Source organism: Hibiscus syriacus, unplaced genomic scaffold, assembly GCF_006381635.1.
Source record: "Hibiscus syriacus cultivar Baekdansim isolate YM2019G1 unplaced genomic scaffold, ASM638163v2 tig00013386_pilon, whole genome shotgun sequence".
Classification (NCBI taxonomy): Eukaryota; Viridiplantae; Streptophyta; class Magnoliopsida; order Malvales; family Malvaceae; genus Hibiscus; species Hibiscus syriacus.
The window spans coordinates 216044-238596 of record NW_024062302.1 but is presented as its reverse complement, the minus strand read 5'-3'; the positions used below and the strand labels follow the sequence as shown (position 1 = coordinate 238596).

Sequence of the window (22553 nt, the reverse complement as noted above, 5' to 3'; positions counted from 1 at the left end):
TCTTGGCAGACATCACTGATATTACATTTGCTAAAGGATTAAACTTTTCACTGCTCACACTTATCTCTGTTCCTTCTGGACTTTTCAGAGTTACCTTTTTCAATCTGCAACTAACATCTCCATAATAACGGAACAACCAATCCATTCCCAGAATCACTTCAAACTCGTCAAAGGGTAATTCCATCAGATTAGCAGGGAATTCAATTCCCTGAACCTTTATGGGACACCCCTTACAGACTTTATTCACCCGGGCACTATGGCCTAACGGAGTTGTTACTATAATCTCATTACTCGTAGCTTCTAAGGGAATCCCCAACTCCTTTACTAACTTACTTGTAATATAAGAATAATTAGAACCCGGATTAATCAGTACCAATACTAATTTATCATACAACTGAAAAGTACCTGCTATAATATCAGGGTCATCACGATCTTCACTTGTCTTTAGGTTGCATACTCGAGCAGTGGATCGAACTTCAAGTTGAGTAGAGAATTCAGACGGGTTCCTTCCTCTGCCTCTTCCTCGTCCTCTTTGTGAGAAAGAACCCGCTCTTCCAGATGGTGCCGGCTCACCAACAATCAAGGGACAATCCCGGACAAAATGTCCGGCATCTCCGCATCGAAAACAAGTCCCAGCAGCCATACGACAAGCCCCATAATGGTTTTTCCCACAGTGCTCACACTGTTTCCCTTGACCCGGAGTAGATCTCCCAGCACCGGATTCCACTGACTGCGTCTGTCTAGGTCTTGCCTGACTTGCTCCCCTAGCAGACGATGCAACTGATTCTGATCTAGTTTGTGATCGAAATCCCGAGTCTCTTCCCCTTTTTGTTGGTGTTGAACCAGAATAAGTAGTCGTCCTCTTTGATGTCTGAACTCTTGAGTCCCCAAATCTTTCATTCTGAGCCCTTTCAAGAGCTTTTGCACGATTGATCACCTCCTGGAACGAGGACAAGTTTAATACTATCAACATTTCTTTAAGTTTAGGGCGCAAGCCCTCCACGAACCACTCGCAAGCATCTTTTTCAGTAGGTATAAGCTCAGCTGCAAACCTGCTCAGCTTATTAAACTCACATTCATACTCATACACAGAGCGGCTCATCTGCTTCAAATTCATAAATTCCTGCTTCATTTGGCGGATAAACTGATCTCCAATATACTTGTTTTTAAATTCTTTTAAAAACAAAGACCAAGTCAACTGGTCGGTTGACATTCTCATGGTGACGTTCGTCCACCATATCCTCGCCTGACCCCTCAATAAAGATACAGCTCCATCTAATTTCTCCACTTCGGAACAGTAGAGACCATCTAACATGATTTTCAAATCATTCAACCACATCCGCTGACACTGGACCTTCCTCAGCTTCTCCCTTAAATTCGGGAGCTCCTAAACTTCTCAATTCTTTTGCTACATTAATTCTTTGAGTTAGTGGAGTAGGAGGTTGAAGACGCGTCAGAATAGCGTCTAACGTTCTGAAGAACGTATCTTGATCTTGCACAGGCACTCCTTGAGATGCCTGTTCTTCACCTTGCCTGGCCAGGGCAGGTGAATTACTGCTTTCAGCATGCCTATCTTCTCCCGCTTCACTTCGGGAGCTATTATGTCCGGACATCTAATAAGAATAAACACATTGTTCTATTAGCAAAACAGCATATTCATACTATACCAGATCAGAAGTTCTCACTATTTGTTGGCATGTATTCCATTTAAAGACTCTATAGACTCTGGTTTATGCCTAGAATCGGCTAAACCATAGTTCTGATACCATTAAATGTAACACCCCCAACCCATACCCGACCCGGATATGAGTCAGAGATACTACATTGACTTTAAAACACAACTCTTAACAAGTAATAGTAAAATATTTGTACTTATATTAAGAAAATACAATAATATACATACTGTAATATAAGTTTACCAAAATATTCAGAGCATACACAACTTAACTCTTTAATTACATGCCAACTGCCATTTACATAACAAAATGACCTACTGATTAAGTTGCTTCTGATCTGATGATTGCAGGAGTAATACTGTCAAGCTGCTTCACCTGTCTCGTCTATTTCCTCGGATCCTACGTGTGAAACACTCACACGCTAAGTCATCGACTTAGTGAGGCAATAATAATAAGGCAATTGTAATGAAAATGTCATGATCATATGAGATGAAATGCAAACATGTACTTAATCAATGTAGTATACATCATCAATACCCATACCTGTAAGCGTATGACTGTAACATTTATAAATCTGTATTAATAAGTTTATTGGCCCATGATAGCATATTGAGAACCTAAGGTATTTGAGTAATGTGAGGTTGTGCACTATGCTGTCACCACAGCTCGTATAAATGCACCGAAGTGCCCCGTTGAATTGCACCGAAGTGCCCGTAGAATTGCACCGTAGTGCCATATAATGATGTCCATAAGGACCACATAGAATTCCTTAAGAATCATATACATATACTATGGATCAAGTATGTGTCTTTCAAGACTTCACACAGGTTCCAAAGGATATACATATGTCCTAAAGAACCGAGTATACCCTCTACCCTTGGCATGCCAACTATACCTATAGTTCTCATCTACATAACATGGGCTTTTACATTTCAAGTAGTCTATAACGCGTAGACATGTAAATTCTTACCTTTTCACATAGCTCATAACTTTTCCCACATAGTCAGGTCATATAATGCAATTTTTATGAATTCATATCATGTCTCATAATACCGACTATGCTCATGTACCAAGATATGAAATCTAGACTTATCACAAGTCTAGAATGGAGTATATTTCTATAATCATGCTATGCATATGCACTCACCTATACTTCCTTGCCTTTTCCTCGATCGATTCTACTTGTAGATTGTTCCCGAACTCGAGTAGGCTCGGTATCTACATAAACATAATTTTCAAGATGATCATCAGATGTCTATGTCTTGAAATTAAGCTTTAATAGCTTATTAATTTAAGGAAATTATAGCTTAGTCTTTCTTTCTTTTCTTTCTCTTTTTTTTCATGGGGGAATCGGTTCCCCCCCTGGGGTATCGATTCCCCACTAACATTCTGGAATTCATATTCGTTGAGGGGGTATCGGTTCCCCCCTGGGGGTATCGATTCCCCTCTAGCATTCTGGAAATCATATTCGTTGAGGGGGTATCGATTCCCCTTGAATGGGTACCGATTCCCCTAGCCCGAAAATCCTAATTTGAGCTCGGAAATCATCCCATTTCAGCTCAAACTTACATATTTCACTCTCTTTACTACTCTTAGCTTTCATACACTTACTTTAACTAATTATTATCCATTAAATACCTCTAAAACTTAGAAATCTAATTCTCCATATAGAATTTAAGAATCCAACCCAAATTCCAACTTGTTCTAATTTCAATTCCATGACTTCCTACTTCTTAATTAGCTTATTGACAAGTCAAAAATCTTATTCAAACATCAAAAACTCATCCATATCAAAATTTCATCTAAAAACTCATTTTCCAAATCTATCTCTAAAACACTTATCTTGTTGTTTTAATGTCATATAAGCTTTCCTTTAGCTTATATAACATCCAAACTTTCAATTCCAATCTTAAAAATCAAAGAAACTACCAAGGTTCAGTTTCTTACCTTTACTTGCAAGCTTCACGTTGGAAGAAGGAAGAGAAGAAAATAAGGAAGAAGGAAGAAGAAATGAGAGAATTCTGGAACGTGGTTCTAATATAATCCCCAAAGAATATTTAATTAATTCATTTACTCAATTACTCTTTTACCCTCTTAATTCCCCTTCTTTATAATTAAATCCTACACCAAATAATTCAAATAAATCATTACACTCTTCCATCATATTACTTAAATCACCAAATGTTGAAACTTTGCAAATTAATCACTCACCCGACATGGAGGATGTTACATCCTGACTAGTAACGGCATCATGAAAAGTAACCGGATCATCACTGCTAACAATAAGTGCAAAAGATACCAAGTCTTCAAAACCCAATCTGTTCGGAGGCTTTATATTCGTCCGTCTCACCCTGTCTTTGGCGAGACTATAATCCTGCAAATCATCCGTAGTGGAACCACCAGAAGTCGGCTGAGAAGTTTCTGGTTTCTCAACTGGAAACTGCTCGAAATCCACCACTGTCGTGTCTTGCTTCTGCTGCAACATGGACTGTTCATCAAAAACGACATCTCTACTAATCACAACTTTCTTCGCAACTGGATCCCAGAACTTGAATCCTTTGACACCTTTCTTGTAACCCAGAAAAATGCACTCCTTCGATTTTGCATCAAGTTTGGATCTCTCATCAGCAGGTACATGCACATAAGCAGGACAACCAAAAATCCGTAAGTTATCAAAACTAACATCATGACCAGTCCATACCTCTTATGCAACTTTCCCAGCCAGCGATGCCCTTGGCGATCTGTTGATAAGGTAACACGCCATGTTAACAGCCTCAGTCCAGAAGTGTTTGGGAAGCCCCGCATTCAACCGCAAACATCTGGCTCTTTCATTCAACGACCTGTTCATTCGTTTCGCAACACCATTCTGTTGTGGTGTCTTGCGCACTGTAAAATGCCTCTGAATCCCATTCTCCTTATAGAATTGTAGGAACTGTGAATCTGTGTACTCCGTACCATTTTCAGACCGCAAACACTTGATTTTTCGTCCTGTTTGGTTTTCTACCTCAGCTTTCCACAGCTTGAACTTCTCAAAAACTTCAGATTTCTATTTCAAAAAATACACCCAAACTTTCCGTGAAAATCATCAATAAAAGTAACATATTACCTAGATCCACCCAAAGACGATGTCGTGGAAGGCCCCCATACATCAGAATGCACATAATCAAGAATCCCTTGAGTTGTGTGCTTCGCAGTCTTAAAACGGACTTTAGTTTGTTTACCAAGAACACAATGCTTGCAAAAATCGAGCTTACAGCTTTTGACACCATGCAACAAGTTTCTCTTGTGTAATTCTGCCATACCACGTTCACTAAGATGAGCAAGGCGCATATGCCACAATTTTGTCGTATCATCACAGGACTCAACAGAGTGAACTCCACCTGCAACGGTACTCCCTAACAATCTGTAGATATTCCCTGCAGTCATCTTGCCTTTTATCACAGTCAATGCTCCTTTAGCAATCCGAATGGTTTCCCTATCCTCGTCAGCCTTAGGGATAAAATCATTCTTGTGCAAAGTGCCCAAGGAAATCAAATTCTTCTTCAAGTCTGGGATATGTCGAACACCACTCAACGTCCGAACGGAGCCATCGTGCATCTTAATTCTGACAACACCAATACCAACAATATTGCAACATCGATCATCACCCAAATAAACCGAACCAGAATTAACCGTCCTGTATGTCGAAAACCATTCCCTATTTGGCGTGATGTGATAAGAACATCCATAATCAAGAATCCAAGCATCCGACAATTGTGTCGTTGAAATAGAAAGCATATCACCCTCACTGCAATCAGAATTATCATCCTCGACCACGTTCACAGACTTGGATGAGCCATCACGCTTCTCATCAGTCTCTGCTTTTTCAACTTCGGACAGTCTCGCTTCATATGTCCCGCCTCCTTGCACTTGTAACAGTGAATCGTCTTCTTATCCCTGGATTTGGATCTGGAATTCCGCTTCCCGGACCCTGCATTCTCTGGCTTCCGTCCACGATCTCGATTACCCTTGACATATAAGCTATCGGCTTGAGAGCTTTCCCCTGCATTTTTGCTTCCGCTGGTTGTGAGCCAACAAGGCTGCAGTAATCTCCTCAACGTTGATAGTCTCTTTCCCATATGTAAGAGTAGTCACCATGTGTTCGTAAGAGGGAGGCAACGAACACAACATAATCATCGCTCTGTCTTCATCCTCAATTTTTACATCAAGCCGAGCCAGATCAGAAACGATTTGATTGAAGACATTCACGTGTTGCGCCAAATCGTGATCGTCCTGCATCTTCAGCCCATACAGCCGTTGCTTCAGATACAGTTTTGTTGTTAAGGATTTGGACATAAACTGACTTTCCAACTTCCTCCAAATTTCGTCTAGAGACGATAGATGCATGACGTGATACATGACCTCGTCCGCCAAGCATAATCGTATGGTTCCTGCCGCTCGCTGCTGCAATTCTTCCCAATCTTCCTCATCCATCGACGCCGGCTTTGTAGATCGCAAAGCCTTCAAGATCCCTTGTTGCGCCAATAGATCCTTCACCCTCGTTTGCCATAATCCGAAGTTACCATGACCATCGAATTTCGCGACTTCGAATTTTGCTCCTGACATCTGATACCAATTGTTGACGAAAACGGGTAAAGAAAACAAAAGAACACGAGAATTTTACGAGGTTCGACAATGTGCTTACGTCCTCGGTGCCTAGGCGGCGCTAGAAGTTTTATTCAATGATATTTTAGGTCTAGGTTACATCTCTATTTATAATAGAAAACACTGGTACATAATTACAAAATCAACCCTGTACCGTACCACGGGGGCTGCGCCCCTGCACCCCCAACCCACATAATTCGTAACCCCACAACGAGACCTTCTTTATAAGGACAGTTGATGTTCGCTTCGCTCACTCCGCTCCATCTCCTGTCCTCTTTACTGGTATATTTATGAGCCATACCTAACAGTAATTATTGAGATGGAAATATGGGATACATGGAGCAGTATTGTTCAAATAAATCTAGGCAAGTTTCGAGGTCAAAGAGTCCAATTCATGCTCAATATCATGCAATCGTTGAACTAAAACACCGTGAAAAGCTTAGCCAGAGTTACATTTCCCTTTCAGCACGTATTCATGGCCTCAAAAAGGTATATACCATCTTTTATTTTATTTATATATTTATTTATAATCATATATTCCTATTTTCAAAATTAAAAAACATGTTTTGGACTATGTTATCATGCAGACAGACAGGGTTTCAGTTCTTGGAGATGTTATCAAGTACTTGAAACAACTTCAAGATCGAATTAATGTGATTGAGAAACAAGTTGCTAATAAAATGACGTAATCAACCATCTTTGTAAGGAAAAGACAAATTTGTCGAATGAATAGAAAATAAAAAAAGGGAAAAAGACAAATGAGATTAGGGTTTATAATTTTAATTAACGGGAGCAACATATCATAGGAGTAATGTCATCCAACGACGGACGATGACAGAAGGAGTTTAGATTCAAAAAGTTGAAGGTTTCTTGAGTTAGATCTATCACTAGTAGTATGACTTTAAAAAAGAAAAAGAAAAACTCAAATATGTGATTGAAAAGTAAAAAAGGTACATCCCACATTTTTGGTTCGGGATGATTGTCGTCGACGTTAGTCAATGATTAGTTTTCAAAGACGAAGATTCTACTTCAAAGTACATGTTTTGAGTAGTGAAGGAACCATGATATCAACTTAAGGGATAAAATGTAATTAACATTAAAATAAAATATAAGAGAATAAAATCAAAATAAATTAAAATTTAAAGTTTAAGTAGGCTAGTATTTACCCTATATATTTTTTAATTATAAAAAAATTGTGGCCCCGTGGGATGAATCATAGAGTATGAGTGTATGGAAAAGTCGCAAGATGAAAAATGATCCTTAAGAAAATTATATTTCCAATTATAATAAAAAGAATTTTATAGCTAAAGACCTAGGTTTCGTATTGGGGGACGAACTAATAAATAAAAGATTTCATTAGGATAAAAAATATCCATCTCTAATTATCCTTTTAATCCGTATTTCCAGAAGTGGACCATGTCGAACCCAATGCTGAATGTGTTGGTAATGATCTTTCCAAGCAATGCATCCATTTCCCTCGTCGGGGACTCGACCTTTACGTTCGTAAATTCATCGTCACAACAGAGTGCATTTTCCACATTGGCGCCTAGCTCCGTGCTCAATTGCACATGGTTACGATTATCGATGGCTTCAATGGATCTCTGATCACTCTCAAGAATGGCATTGTAGACCTCGGTGCATTTCTCAAGGACGGGAAGAATATGTGTGGGATCCGATGAGAGCTTTGCAATCACTGCCAACGCCTCTTTGGTCTGGTTATCCATTGCTTGAATTCCCGCTTTAAGAACCGAAGAGGTTCGATTGGAGCTTTCTCGTCTAGGAAAGGGGTGGTTATCGTTATGCATTCGACCGGGTCACAGATTTGGTGAAGAGCATGGTTGATGCATCCGTATAACACACTTAATAAATTATCGATACTTCCCAATGTCACGTCGTCGGATGACAACAGACACATCAATTCGGACATGATATCGACCATTTGTTTAAGGACTGGAAAAGTAGGGCTAGAGGCTCGTGGAAGAGATGAAGCGGTATTGATGGAGGTAGAGAAAGAAAAGAGACAAGATATGGAGATGAGGGAAACAATGAAATGGTTGTTCCCCATAGTCTCTTTTTCTTCTCTTGGATGAAGGCAACACAAAAGGAAAGGATCCGCACGAGACGGGTTGAGAAATTAGAACTAATGAATCACTTACAGTATTTTGATTGTGCCTAAAATTAACGTACGGTTAACCCATGAGTTATGTTCGCGCAATCTAATTTTAGCATTTGATTAATTAATTTTATTTTTATTATCACAATTTACTGTGGAGATATCGTACATATGTAACAAGAAAAATGACAAATTAATGGTTATATCCATGAAATATCGTATATTTTTACATATCATAATTTCTATCTCAGTGGTTAAAGAAACGATTATTATTTTCAATGATCTTAAGTTTGAGCACCGACGATTGTATGATTTTTGACCTTATAATTTTCTTGTATTAATTTAAAAAAAAATATATTACTCAACCACCTACCATATTTAATTTATTTTTAACTTAATTTTAACATTAATCAAATTACTTAAAAATTAATTAAATTTGATGATAAATTTACAGTTAAAAGGCATTATTTTTACTTCTCCCATTGTATTAAAGCAGATATACCATGTATAAGACAAATGCATGAAATTGCTGCAATAAAATTGGATTTGAGTTTGAAGCAAAGATTTCAAACAACAATGGTTTCTAATAGTATTTTCATCTCTCTTAATTTTATTTAATATTTGCATTTAAATAATTGGATTACCGTTGAATTTAAGCTAAAAGGTAAATTAGAAAGGATGGGTGAGTAGAATTATATATCCATTCAGATTTCAATAGATGATTAAGTTAAATTTTATTATAATCTAATGATTAAAAATTATTTAATGATTAAATTGAATTAATTAAGAATTATTGTGGGTAAAGATTTTTTTTATTTATCTAGAGTGTATACAATGTGATATATGTTCGAAGACTTTTTATCATTTAATAATGAAAACTCATACTCCTCGCATACGTGGTGCTTAAATCTAAGACTTTAAGGGATAACAACAAGTCCATTAACCATTGAGATCGCTTGATTCGTACATCGATAAAAAAATTTAGTGATCAATTTTATTTTTTCTATAAATATAGACTAGATCTTAATCTTTAAAATTAGGCTTAACGTAAAAATAAATGTCTGAATTATAACATTTATTAACTGAGGTGTCTAAAGAACTTTTTGTTTAAAATATATGTCTAACGTTTTGATGTTACATTTTTAGGTGTCCAAATTGATTGAATTTATAAATAATAAGAGCCAAATGTATAAATATATATCGTTTAAATTTCCACATCATCTCTTCTATCAAATGTTAATGACAAATGATCATATTAACCACGTTTACATAATTAAATGGGTTGATTGACAAAATTGAAAGAAAAAAATAATTAAGTGTTCGTAGGTATAGTTTACCCAAAAAATAAGCCAGAAAACATTTTCGAAAATCATTTTCAGTAAAAATAAAACCAAGTTCAATTGCTTTAATTGGTTGATTTCCAGCGCGCAACTCTTGTTTCGTCTCCATACGATTTCAATTGGATTATCCAGATTCCAGAGTTACCAACACAAGGTAGTATTAGTAGTAGTCTTCAATTTCAAACCCTAAAAAGTCCCCTGCGGCGTTAGGGCTTTTTTTCCCAAGGGACGAAAAAAAAATTCAAACATGTCGAAACGCAAATTCGGATTCGAAGGGTTTGGAATAAACCGTCAAGCTACTTACAACTTCGAGCGATCGCAAGCTCCTCAACGCCTCTACGTTCCTCCCTCCTCTCGTCATGGCCACGACAACTACGAAGATACCGACCTCGACAATATCGATTACGCCGATAATGATACCTTCAAGGAAGCTGATAATAATAACTCAAACAGCAATGCTAACGGAGCTGAAGATGAGGAAGTTGACCCTCTTGACGCGTTTATGCAAGGTATTCAGGAGGATTTGAAAGCGGCGCCACCTCCGGACCCGGAGGTCAAGGCAGATAGGTATAGAGATGATGAAGATGAGGATGATCCTGTGGAGAGCTTTTTGAGGGCGAAGAAGGATGTTGGGTTGACGTTGGCCGCGGATGCTTTACGTGCTGGTTATGATTCGGATGAGGAGGTTTATGCAGCGGCGAAGGCTGTAGATGCGGGTGCATTGGAGTATGATTCCGATGATAATCCAGTGGTTGTGGACAAGAAGAAGATAGAGCCGATTCCGGCTCTTGATCACAGTTCCATTGAGTATGAGCCGTTTAATAAAGATTTTTATGAGGAGAAGGAATCGATTTCAGGTAATTGAAAACCAAATATCAGATGCTTATAAGTTCTAAGCAGCATCCATTCTTTTAGAAAAGAGAATCTACTGGATAAGGTTATCTGAAAATGCTGGGTTGTCCTTGGGTTATTGATTATATTGTGTGGACATAAGATTAGTTGGATACTTATGATCACTTCAGATAAAATATGACTTAGTTGATTACAATATATGCTTAACTATCATAGGCAGCAATTTGTACTTCTATCTATATGCAGCTATTACCTAAGCAACTTCTAAAGTCTAGAAAAATCTGGAATTGAGTATGAAGATTATGTGTTTTAGTTAATTCCTTGGAAGATCATTTTCATAATGTGGAAATAATATACATCATGGCTTGTTTATTCAGTATTGCTTGCTTCTAGTGTGGGACTTTTTCCTTGATAAAGAAAGGGCATATTCTTCATTGAGATGGCTGTGTCTGAAATCTATTTCCATTATCAACTTTTATAGGAATGAGTGAGCAAGAAGCAGCTGAATATCGGAAGAGCTTGGCTATCCGTGTTTCTGGTTTTGATGTCCCAAGACCAATCAAGACATTTGAAGAATGTGGTTTTGCACCAGAATTACTGCGAGCTATTGCAAAACAAGCCTATGAAAAGCCTACCCCTATTCAGTGCCAAGCCTTATCTATTGTTCTTTCTGGGAGAGACATTATTGGTATAGCAAAAACTGGGTCTGGTAAGACTGCTTCTTTTGTGCTTCCTATGATTGTCCACATTATGGATCAGCCTGAACTTCAGAAAGAGGAGGGGCCCATTGGAGTGATATGTGCACCTACCCGTGAACTAGCACACCAAATATACTTGGAAACAAAGAAATTTGCAAAAGCCTATGGATTACGTGCCTGTGCTGTTTATGGTGGAATGTCCAAACTTGATCAATTCAAGGAACTCAAGGCAGGATGTGAGATAGTTGTTGTTACGCCTGGAAGATTGATCGACATGATTAAAATGAAGGCCCTGACAATGGTGAGAACAACTTATTTGGTACTTGATGAGGCTGATCGAATGTTTGACCTTGGTTTTGAACCGCAAATAAGGTCAATTGTTGGCCAAATCAGACCTGATCGCCAGACCTTACTATTTTCTGCAACAATGCCCCGGAAAGTTGAGAAATTGGCGAGGGAGATTCTCAGTGACCCTGTCAGAGTCACAGTTGGTGAGGTGGGAATGGCTAATGAAGATATTACTCAGGTTGTTCATGTAATTCCTTCTGATTCTGAGAAGTTACCTTGGCTTCTAGAGAAGCTACCTGGCATGATTGATGAGGGTGATGTTTTGGTGTTTGCGTCCAAGAAAGCTGCTGTTGATGAGATTGATTCACAGCTCTCTCAGAAGGGTTTTAAGGTTGCCGCCCTTCATGGTGATAAGGTTCAGGCTTCTCGAATGGAAATTTACAAAAGTTTAAATCATCTACCATGTTCTTGTAGCGACTGATGTTGCTGCCCGTGGTCTTGATATCAAGTCAATTAAGTCAGTTGTGAACTTTGATATTGCGAAAGACATGGATATGCATGTGCACCGTATTGGCAGGACAGGTCGTGCTGGCGATAAAGATGGCACTGCATATACTTTGATAACTCAGAAGGAGGCACGATTTGCTGGTGAATTGGTTAATAGTATGATAGCTGCTGGTCAAAATGTTTCGATGGAACTCATGGATCTTGCTATGAAGGTAATTCAATTACTTCAACTAATTTGTTTTGTAGTTAATGGCATTCACTAAAGTTATTAGAAACCAAAAAGACATCTTTTTGGGTGATCTACATTGCTCGCTAACTACAATATCTACTGACGGAAGTATCTTATAAACTTCCATAGTTTTCCTTTATTCTTGAAACTGTAGCTACTGGATATGATATACATGTACTTTAACGTAGTGACATTTACCTTGTCCATAAGTAGGATGGGAGATTCCGGTCCAAGCGTGATGCAAGAAAAGGAGGTATGATTTCTTATGACATGCGAATGCAACTATATGCATATGCTTTTTTGTATGCATCTACAACTCTGTTTAAACTATCATAGTATGTAAATCATCTGATAAAGGGTTTCAATAACCAGTTGTTTACATGCTTTTCCAGAATCTTGATGTTTTCTGTACTTATGGGCGTGTCTTGAACTTACAACAATTGATGTGTGCTATAACATGCAGGTGGGAAGAAAGGCAGAGGAAGGGGTGGTGGGAGTGGTCGAGGTGTTCGCGGTGTTGATTATGGTCTGGGTATTGGATATAATTCAGAATCCAGTAATGCTACATCTCAGCCTGTTCAAAGTCGAAATGCTGCAGTAAATTCTCTGAAAACTGGCATGATGGCACAATTTAGGAATAACTTCGTAGCTGCCTCATCAAACTCTCAAAATCAAGGCTCAAGTAACAGCACAAGCGTCAGGAGACCAACTTTGGCTGGATTTGTATCTGGTGGTACCATAGGTGGAGATGCGAATAGGTCTCAGATGGCCAATTCATTCAGCACCACTCTGTCATCAGGATCAAGTACTTCACAAAATACTGGACAAAACACCAGCCAAAGAAACTCTGAGAGGTTCCTTTTCTTAGTTGATTTTATGCTAGCATTCTGCAGTGTTTCTCTTCTTTTTAATTTTACCATTCCATGCTCAATTAAGCTCATTCCTGGCTTTGTTTTTGCAGTTCAAGAGATAGGCCTAGAGAAAGACGGAGGCCATCTGGATGGGACCGTTAGGCTTTATAATCCATGGCCGATGCTATTTACATAAACAAAAAATTTATGTTCATGTCTTTGAATTAACCTTGTCTGTATTCTTATCATGCTTAGTAAGTCCTGTTTCTGTTGTCTGTTCAATCCATCCATCCATCCATTGTCTGTTCAGTATTCAGTTCAATTTCTGATATTTCCATCCATCCATAATTTTTTGTGTCAAGCATAACTTTGACATCCTACAAACAATTTTTTACTTGTATCCCGTTGGCAATTAAGGGGGGTAATTGTAGACAGCTGTTGCCCATATGGTATAGAGAGATCCTCGTATAAAATTATGGCCGACTGTATCTCCTCTCTTTTATCTGAAATGCATGATTAACAACTCGTACAATATGGGAACCTGTTAGAAAACTGGAGAATAATTCAATAAACTTACAATCAATGGTAGCTTACCAATAATATTTGAAAATTCCAGACCACAAGCAACTTCGAGAGATCTTTTTCCTCACAAATCTAACCAAGAATATTCAAGTAAATCTTGCCATGTGTTTCCTTCTTTCTAATAAATAACCCGAAGTAACCGTTAGTCCTTACAGAGGTTACAATAAGGGATATACATTAACGGGTAAACTATACTAGTTATCATTGAACTTTAGATGGTGTATAGTTTATATCACTGAATTTCAATTGCTTTAATTATGATATTAATGTTCATTTTAATTTATATCAATGAACCGTAAACTCAATAACGATGCAATGACAAGGTTGAAGATTTTGTCAACATCAACACTGCACCAAAACAACGTCATTCTCAACTTCTATATTGGAGTTGCGCATGTAAATTACATCTCCTCCACTTTATTCTACTTTCTAAATTACAAATACAGTGTCCACTACCATATCAAAATAGATTCGGAAACAGAAAATAAAGGAAAATGCTAGAGGGTTAGATAGGTGGAAAAAAGGACTGCCGAACCAGACAAATAAACAAGGAGCTTGGCCAATATACCACTACCATGACATGAAATCTGAAGCTCAAACGAAGAATGCACCATATCTTCTGAACCATTTTAATGATGGTGTGATAGAAACTCTGTTCGCATAATTTCCTTATGTTTGATTTTAGATGCTTTGTTTCAGAGTTGCACTGCGGATCTCTATAGAAGATTTAGGTCGATAATGCTCATCTGTGTCCACCTCTTCAATTTCCTGGGCAAAATTAGAACACATTCGATATAACTTTAACAGATAACCAGGTTGAAAATAGGATCATGTGGGAACATTTTAAATGCATCCAACTATGAGTAATGATTACCAAATTTAGGAAAAAAATAAACAACTTTGCTTGTTCCCCTTAATGACCTTCCTGAAGACAATAAGCTTCTCGTTTAGATCTGGGATTGGTGCAGTTGTAATGAAAAGCTCAAATCCTTTATCAATATGCGTTGCCTTAGAAGTTCCGAGCATGAATGCTTCATGCTTCAAACTGGTTGGGCATCAGAGAATGTAAGTTACAACAAAAAGCATCTACTGCCAACCTTTAGTCAGGTCGGTAAATCAATGAAGTAAAGAGGACAATAAGAGTGATTGAGTTATTAATTGTACACTACTAACCTTGTATCGAGTTGGCTGTATTGTTTTCCTTTCAAAGTCTAGTCCTCTACAGCTCCCAACTTATCACTATCACCAACCTGAATCACATAATGCTTTATCACATGGCGAAAAAGCATTCCATTGAAGCGTCCTCTCTGACTGCATATCAATCGATTCAGTTGCGCATCATGTTCGAGGAAAGGGAATATATTTTAAAAGAAAAGAATGACATTCAGGCACAGGCTAGCCTGCCTATTCCGTGATTAAATAAACCATGAAACAAATAACATTCTGTTTTATTACTTAGATAAGACACTAAAATTGTGGCTGAACTTGACTTACCACTGAACCTAAACTAAACGAGCCCACACCTATTCCATTAAACGAATTTTCCAATTCAAATCAAACTCTGAGAATGACTCTTAAGAATTAAAACTATAGTGATAAATTCCGTGCCTTCTTGAGAGAGAGATTATGCATAATACTCAACCAACAAAATCAACACTACAAATAGAATTATGGAAGATTACAGCCTGTAATTCAGCAATAAAACTGAAATTTGACTGAGAAAAATAATTCAAAACTATTCTTGATTCTTTCAAAGCACGAACTGTTCAGCTCTAACTACGATATATTTTCCAGTTCAAATATTGATCACATGGAATTTTATGATAGTTATAGTCTTATAGATAAAGAAAATCATTATTTTAAGTAAAAATAACACTGATTCCAATACTACCATAAATCAAGAAATTGATCAACAAATTCAGGAGAACTGTCCTTGAAGAGCTCCACTGTTATAAAGCCTTTAGTGGTATCTAAAATCTAGTCAATGGATAAAACTCATTTCAAATAGGTATTAAATGTAAAGCCTAAAAGTAAGATAAATTAATAATTGAACATATCAGCTAAATTTCATTCATTACCAAAAGTATCTGTCAAGATAGTAAGATACAATTGGAAAAACTCAAAGGAATAACATATCAAGATGCCTTATTGAGAGATATGCTAATGAATATGTTTTGTTAATTGGCGATGCAACCAAGAACATGATAAAATAATTTCTTTTGAAATGTCTTTAGATGAAGTCACCTACGTAATATAGACAAGCGCCTGCAAGGTGAAGAAAAACATACTTGCAAGCTGGTTAAACAAAGGATATTTGCATTGGATATAGAACCGCGTTATAAATTAATCATCTAGGGTCAATATTGTTTCCCAGAGCTAAGCACAGCACATTCCAGATCAGTATTACAAAAAGGTAGACATTATTCACAGATGCATAGTATATTAACTAGGGAAGAGATTAGCAAGTAAAAGAACCTACAGCGAATCCTGGGAGACCAGATTTCTTGGAATCCATGGAAGAGTTGTCACCCTACCAAATACAAGCGGCCATGGTCATTAGAGAGTATATAAAGTTAGAAACAATAATAACAAACAGGTAAAATGCCTCATAAAATAAGGATGTGCACACAAGAACATAGAAAAGTTGCCTTCAAATGTTCTTAAAAGATGATATATTGATAATGGGCATGGAGTTGAGTATTCTATTGATACAAACAAAACAAAGACTTATAAAAAATACGCGACCATGAGGATCAAAAAGGCCATTTCAGAATAATAAGTAAGATTCTCAAGTAGTCAAGTGGGTACCTCGATAACTGATTGCTTGTTCTCTATATGCATTTTTGACCTAAAGAAAAGGAAACTGGGTCAAATTTCAATGACTAATTCTTTGAATTAAGGCTGATATTTATTTACTGAATAATAAATATTAGCCAATTTATTCTCTACAAGCAACTTCATTTTTAAATGCACTGCTCTACAATTAGCAAGCCATGCAGTAAATTACATGAATCAACAAAGCGTGCACATAACAAAGTTTAAAAGCATTGCAGCACCAAATCCCCACTCCCGTCGGCCAAATTGAACGAACCTTTGAGTCCAATGTCTGTAGGAGGCATAGAAAAAAAACACAATCGAAACAACAATTAAGACATTATAATTGTTGCAAGACTTATTCGAGATGGCCCTTTCTTCCTTTTGCTTTGTTGTAGCAGAGCTTGTGGTTTGATCCTCGCCATCACCTCAGAACTTCAGCTCAAACAATAAAACCCTGAATTTAGAAACAAAAACTCGAGTCAAATCCTAGAGCCAATAAACTCATTACTAAGCTACTAGCTATGAAGCAGTAAATAAACCACATTTTTTAGTTCAAGATATGTACAGAAATATATTTTACCGAGTGTACGAAAATCCACATATTTTGGATAATAAGAGTGTAATGCATGATCTCCCAAATATATAAAAAGGCTAGGAACAAATTGAGTATACTCGTGACGCTCATCCTGGAATCCGCGAAACATAGATTTAACATCTTTTATTGCTCTACTTGGCAGATTTAGAACAACAGATATAAGAGATGCCCAATCGGTTGAACTTAAATTCCAGTCACCAAAAAATAGGCCAAAGCTACGAGAAATTTCCAAAGTTTATAGTATTAAAATCAAGGCTGAAGTTGAACACTCGAAGATCTAAGAGTTGAAAATTGAAATATACGAAAACTTACGAAAAGAAAATATAAAGGATGACTCCTAACTTGAATTTTTCATCCAGATGTAAATAAAAACTCTAGAACAGAGAATTATCTCTGAGAAAAGCAGGAATTGGAAGAAAACAGTTATGAAACCGTTAAGTTCAAATCGGTTAACTACAAATCAAGGGGGAGAGGAAATACCTGTGATTTAGCGTTAGTCTCGTCGACAAAGAGTAAGAAATGAAAAGGGGAAATGAGAGTTTTTGTTACTTTTTTCTGGTCTTTGAAGTTGATCTCTTTCGTGTAAGCACAGGGAAGATCCAGCTAAGGCGTTTATGATTCTTCCGGTGTTCTAATTTCAATTTAGAAATTTTCCAAGCTTTATAGTTACAAAATTAAGGGTAAAATATACAAATGGTCCTCAACTATAGGGCATTACTTTTTTAAGCACACCAACTATTAAAATTTATAAATCGATCCCCCAATAATGTTTTATTGAGTCATACAACTATTAAAAATTATAAAATGATCATTAGACTATTCATATTAAATTTATGTAATAATCATAAATATAATATTGAAGAATTTTATTATTATTCTTATAAAATGAAAATAAAGATTAAAAAAAAGCACTTATCACACTCATCGCCTAGCTGCTTTTTCTTCTTTTGTTTCCTATCCGAAATAAATATAGTTTTACATTTAAGTCATCAATTTTCATACTAATAAATATACCAAGAAAATCAACAAATGATTCCTCGTTGCCACGAGCTGTTAGGCAATGGAGTCGGGGAACAAGTCTTAAATGTCTTCAAATGGTCTCCCGAAGCAGATAGATAATTTCATAAGAATCTCACATCCTCTTCCTGTTGTTCCAGGACAATGGTGGCAAGAGCAAGCATATATGCTGATGACCTAAGGTTCCTAACAAGCACATTTATCTCCTTCCTCCTACGCTTCACTGCCATCTCCTTCCACTACTTTTCTCTCAGACAAGCAAGCAGGCTGCCTCACAGTATGCCACTGCTGTCGGCTTTTTGCTGCATATATAAAATGAAAATCACTTTGCAAAACCAGAGATGATCTATAAAAAATTTACATAGTTGATACTGAACGGTATCTAAATTTAAAATTGGAAAAAAAACATGAACAAACCTCCCTCTAACAAATCCAGTGGTGACAAAACCGACTGGCCACCAATGATATTCTATAGAAGCAGGGTCATCTGGTTCCTGGAGTTCCCACTTACCAGAAGGTTGTTCTTTAAAGTACGACCCCACGGCAGAATTAGGCATTTCAAGTCCACCTTCAACGCTGTCTATGCTGCAAAATATCCAAATTCAACCGATTCATATTGCAGATAATGTAAATTTATCAATTCGATGCAAAGATGTGTCAAAGAAAAATCAAGTCACTCTTATCATATTAAAAGTGGATGATACTTGCAACCAGAGAAAAGGATTGCATAATAGCTTGTTTGCCACATGGTTACGGTCATGCCTTTTAAATTAAGAATCACTTCGAATATACACATATTTATTAAATGACTACCTGGATGTCCACATTGATATGTCGGCAAGAGATGGTGCACATATAACAGCTCCTTCTTCAGAAACACCCTCCTTGTACGCATGTAGATGAACCCTCACAAAACATAACTTATGGCTGTAGCTAATTTGCGCAGTCCCATTTTGGCCTTTTTCCATCATGCTCTTGTCCTTCATAACCTTAGCAAGACTCGAGTTTCTATTTTGCAATTGAGGAAATAAAAGTAAATGTTCACCCCGAATGTCATTCAAGATGTCAGTGAGCACACTGGATGTCCTTGCTACAATGCCATCAAATGAATTATGAGATCTGAATGATGTTACATCACTTCTTTCACAACTTGAAGTACCAACTATATTTTCACCACTTGAAACTTGAGCTGCTTTGTTTACCCTCATGGTTAGCTTGTCAAAAGCAGCATGTACAACATTCCAAGGTGATGGAATTGGAATTCTGAAAGGTCGTACAGATGGAGGACGCCGCTCTGCATTTTCCTTAGAGGCAGTAGCTTCAATTTCATTCAATGATAAGTATGAATGGCAGTCAGGGAAATCTGAGGGAAAATAAGGCAATCCAATCTGCAAAAAAAAAAAAAAAGAGGGGGGGGGGGATTAACATCCAGGGTTGGATAAGTCGGCATTTCAGGATTCTCGGAACCACACACTTACTTCACCAGCAATCCAGTGTTTTTCCCTCAGCCCTATCACATGGGCCCCTTTGGAGACGAAAAAATTCCAGAAGACCCTATTCCAACTTACAGGTAGTATAACAGACCATCTGCAACCAAGAATGAGGGAAGAAAAATCATTGATGAGTTCCAAGACATTTCTGGATCAAGAAATTTTCAAAGAAAATATTTGGCCTCCATAATGACAAACAAAAATAAGATCATACGGATAAGAAAATTGGCAAATCCTGGCAGATCTATCAAGGTAAATCTAAAGCAGCATAGAAATGTCACTATCCATCAAATTTGGAGAAGTAAATTTCTTACTAGAAATAACGAATATTTGGGGGGAGAGGAACAAAGTAGTTACCCAATAGGAGAGCCCTTCTTGTTATTATTTTTTAGAAGCAAAATAGGGCAAGAACGCGAGCACTGCACCTTGTTTGAAGTTTTCGGGTGTCCTGATTTTGGATCATCAAGGCAAAAGAAATCCATCCGCTGCTGATGCTTTTCCATACAAAGTTCATTTTCTTCCTCTGGAGGATCTATTCTACTGCTCGCATCCCACAAGTTCTTGTCAGATAAAATTTCATTTCCTTCAGGTTTTGGACATGAGAGTGAACCTAACACTTCATTCTTATCTAAATTTTCAGTTAAATTAACACAGTCACTGGCTCCAACTTCTAGCACATCAATGATTGAATCTGGCTCACGAAAATCTGAGGTCTCTTTAGTAGGCAGTAAACGAGGATCCTTGATAATAAAAGATAGAATTGCAAAAGAAGGAATATGTTCCTCGTTTTGAAATTCATCACTGTCCTTCTCAGCTGAACACTTTTGCAGTTGCCAGGAATTATCCACTATGCTGCAAGGGCAATCATCAGCTCATTTCGATTTCTTATCTTAGTTCAAAACCAGAATCTACCCCAAATAACTAACCATGAGACAGGACGAACAGTCTTCTGAAGAAGTTTAAATGCCTTGCACCCAATTAATTCCAAGTTTGCAAGCTGACCCTCACGTGAAAAACAGTTAATGGTGATGACTCTATCAATCATCTGGAAAATAATTAAAAACTCAGCATGTAACACAATAATAGCACGTGACACGTATAAGTCTTTCTTTTTAATGTCTATGTGATACCAAATGAAATAGCTTCCTCACACTCATGAGCTTCACGAGATAGACTATCATAGTATCATTTAAACATTCTTACAAAGTTAAAAGATGGATGATTTACCAATTTCTCACAAGCACATTTAAGAGCATCATGACCCTCACTAAAAGCTGAGGCATGGATCCAAACCCAAAGTTGGCGAAAGCAATAACTATAGTTGATTCTACACGGTTCATTACGTTCAACAACATCAAGGCAGTTATTATTGTCATCTTCTTTCCTCTGCCGGTGACGATGCCACATATATGTTACAGGTGCGATTGGCCGCGAATGAGGTGCTCCAACATGATGAAGCTGAAAAAAAAAAGCAAGTAAATTAGTATCAATATTTCTTAATCATAAGAAAAGGTGCAAGTGTGACTTACCATAGCAGTTCCGTAAGTAATACCAGAAAGAACAGAACCAGAATCGCCATCAGATTTAACTGATATAGAAGGAACCATAACCATATCTAATATTGCCACTAAAGAATTCTGGAGATAGATGGGAAATAATAAAGTAAAATGTCTGTAAATTATTACTAAAATCAACTAAAAGGAACACAACGAGAAAAGAGAAGCGCCTGCCTCTGGACCTTCCAGTTGAACAGCAAGATTATAGCTTGCATCATGGAGAAGCATTCCCTGATTGAACCACCTCAAAACTGCCCTCGATCCCCTTCCTCTATATCATATAAACAAGGGAATTTCAAATGAAAAATTGTAAAAATTTGGCCTTTTTTTCTACATAATTAAAACGCTTAAACGATTAAGTTATATACCTGCCCTGCAATCCTAAGGGAAGGTAAAACCCCCACCGTTTAGCCATTGTAAACCGCTTCGCGTGCCAAACATGCGTTCTCAACCTCTTGGTACCATCACCTGAAGTAACGAAACCGCTTTCGGGATTCTTTTTAAGCTCCATTCTGCGACGAAGGCGGCGTGGAAGGGGAGATTCGTTCTTCTTCTGCTCCGTCTCTAAACCCGAAACATTGCTTTTATCAACCTTAGTCAATCTCTGCCTCTTCCTGTTTCTTTTCTTGGAAGCTTGATTGTCGAATGCTGTAGTCCTCCTCCTCTTGTTTCTACGAGACCTAAAATCGTTATTGAGTCGAGCTGACACAGCTGAGTGAAGTGACTCGAGCTCGTCGGCTCTGGAATCTGCGAATTTTTGTAAGTTGATTTTGCGCCGGGGTAGAGACGCTGATGCTCGAGATATTTTGCTCCCTTCGCCCGCCATTGTAGGAAGCTTTAAAAGATATGAATCACGAACCTAAGATTTAGCCAAGAATTCAAAACTATTTTTAGTTTTTTCGGGTAATAAAAGGAACACCTTTAAGATAATATTTAAAATTAAGCCCTGATCAGGGTTTATGGTTTTTGCTTTTGGAGCGACTATGTTGAAGCTCGTTCTACAAGAGAATAATCAAATTACACGATACACTTTCTGCTTGTCTTAAACGCAGCGCCTCGTTTGATTATTTCTTGGCAAAAACATCCTACTCCTTAGCCGAAGAGTACCCGGTTTGGGCCTCGAAGACTAAATTTTAAGGGCTTTTCTTTATAGACTTAAACTAAAAATATTCTAGCTTATGCTTTTTTAACTTTAATTACTTTAATTATTTTTTAGTTAAGATGTTTTTTTTTAAATTATTCTAAATATTTATTTTTTAATCAAAATAAATATTTAAATTCTTATGTTAGGTTAACGT

The 22553-nt window shown here is 37.3% G+C and overlaps 2 protein-coding genes and 2 pseudogenes across 2 annotated transcripts; 1 reads left to right on the top strand and 3 right to left on the bottom strand.

The window, feature by feature from the left end:
• Positions 1–7702: 7702 nt before the first annotated feature.
• LOC120206147 lies at positions 7703–8125 on the bottom strand. The gene has a single exon (XM_039205879.1). The coding sequence runs from the start codon at positions 8123–8125 to the stop codon at positions 7703–7705; it is 423 nt and encodes a 140-aa protein (XP_039061810.1).
• Positions 8126–9844: 1719 nt separating this feature from the next.
• LOC120206203 lies at positions 9845–13480 on the top strand (annotated as a pseudogene).
• Positions 13481–14176: 696 nt separating this feature from the next.
• Positions 14177–17810, bottom strand: LOC120206202 (annotated as a pseudogene).
• Positions 17811–18097: 287 nt separating this feature from the next.
• LOC120206201 (ribonucleases P/MRP protein subunit POP1-like) lies at positions 18098–22240 on the bottom strand. Its single transcript, XM_039205919.1, has 10 exons — positions 21624–22240; positions 21430–21526; positions 21229–21336; positions 20927–21157; positions 20626–20744; positions 20057–20551; positions 19688–19796; positions 19023–19597; positions 18627–18794; positions 18098–18511 (listed from the first exon to the last, which is right to left on the bottom strand). Exons 1-10 carry the CDS (start codon positions 22079–22081, stop codon positions 18460–18462), a joined length of 2412 nt encoding a protein of 803 aa, XP_039061850.1. The 5' UTR covers positions 22082–22240; the 3' UTR covers positions 18098–18459.
• Positions 22241–22553: the final 313 nt, after the last annotated feature.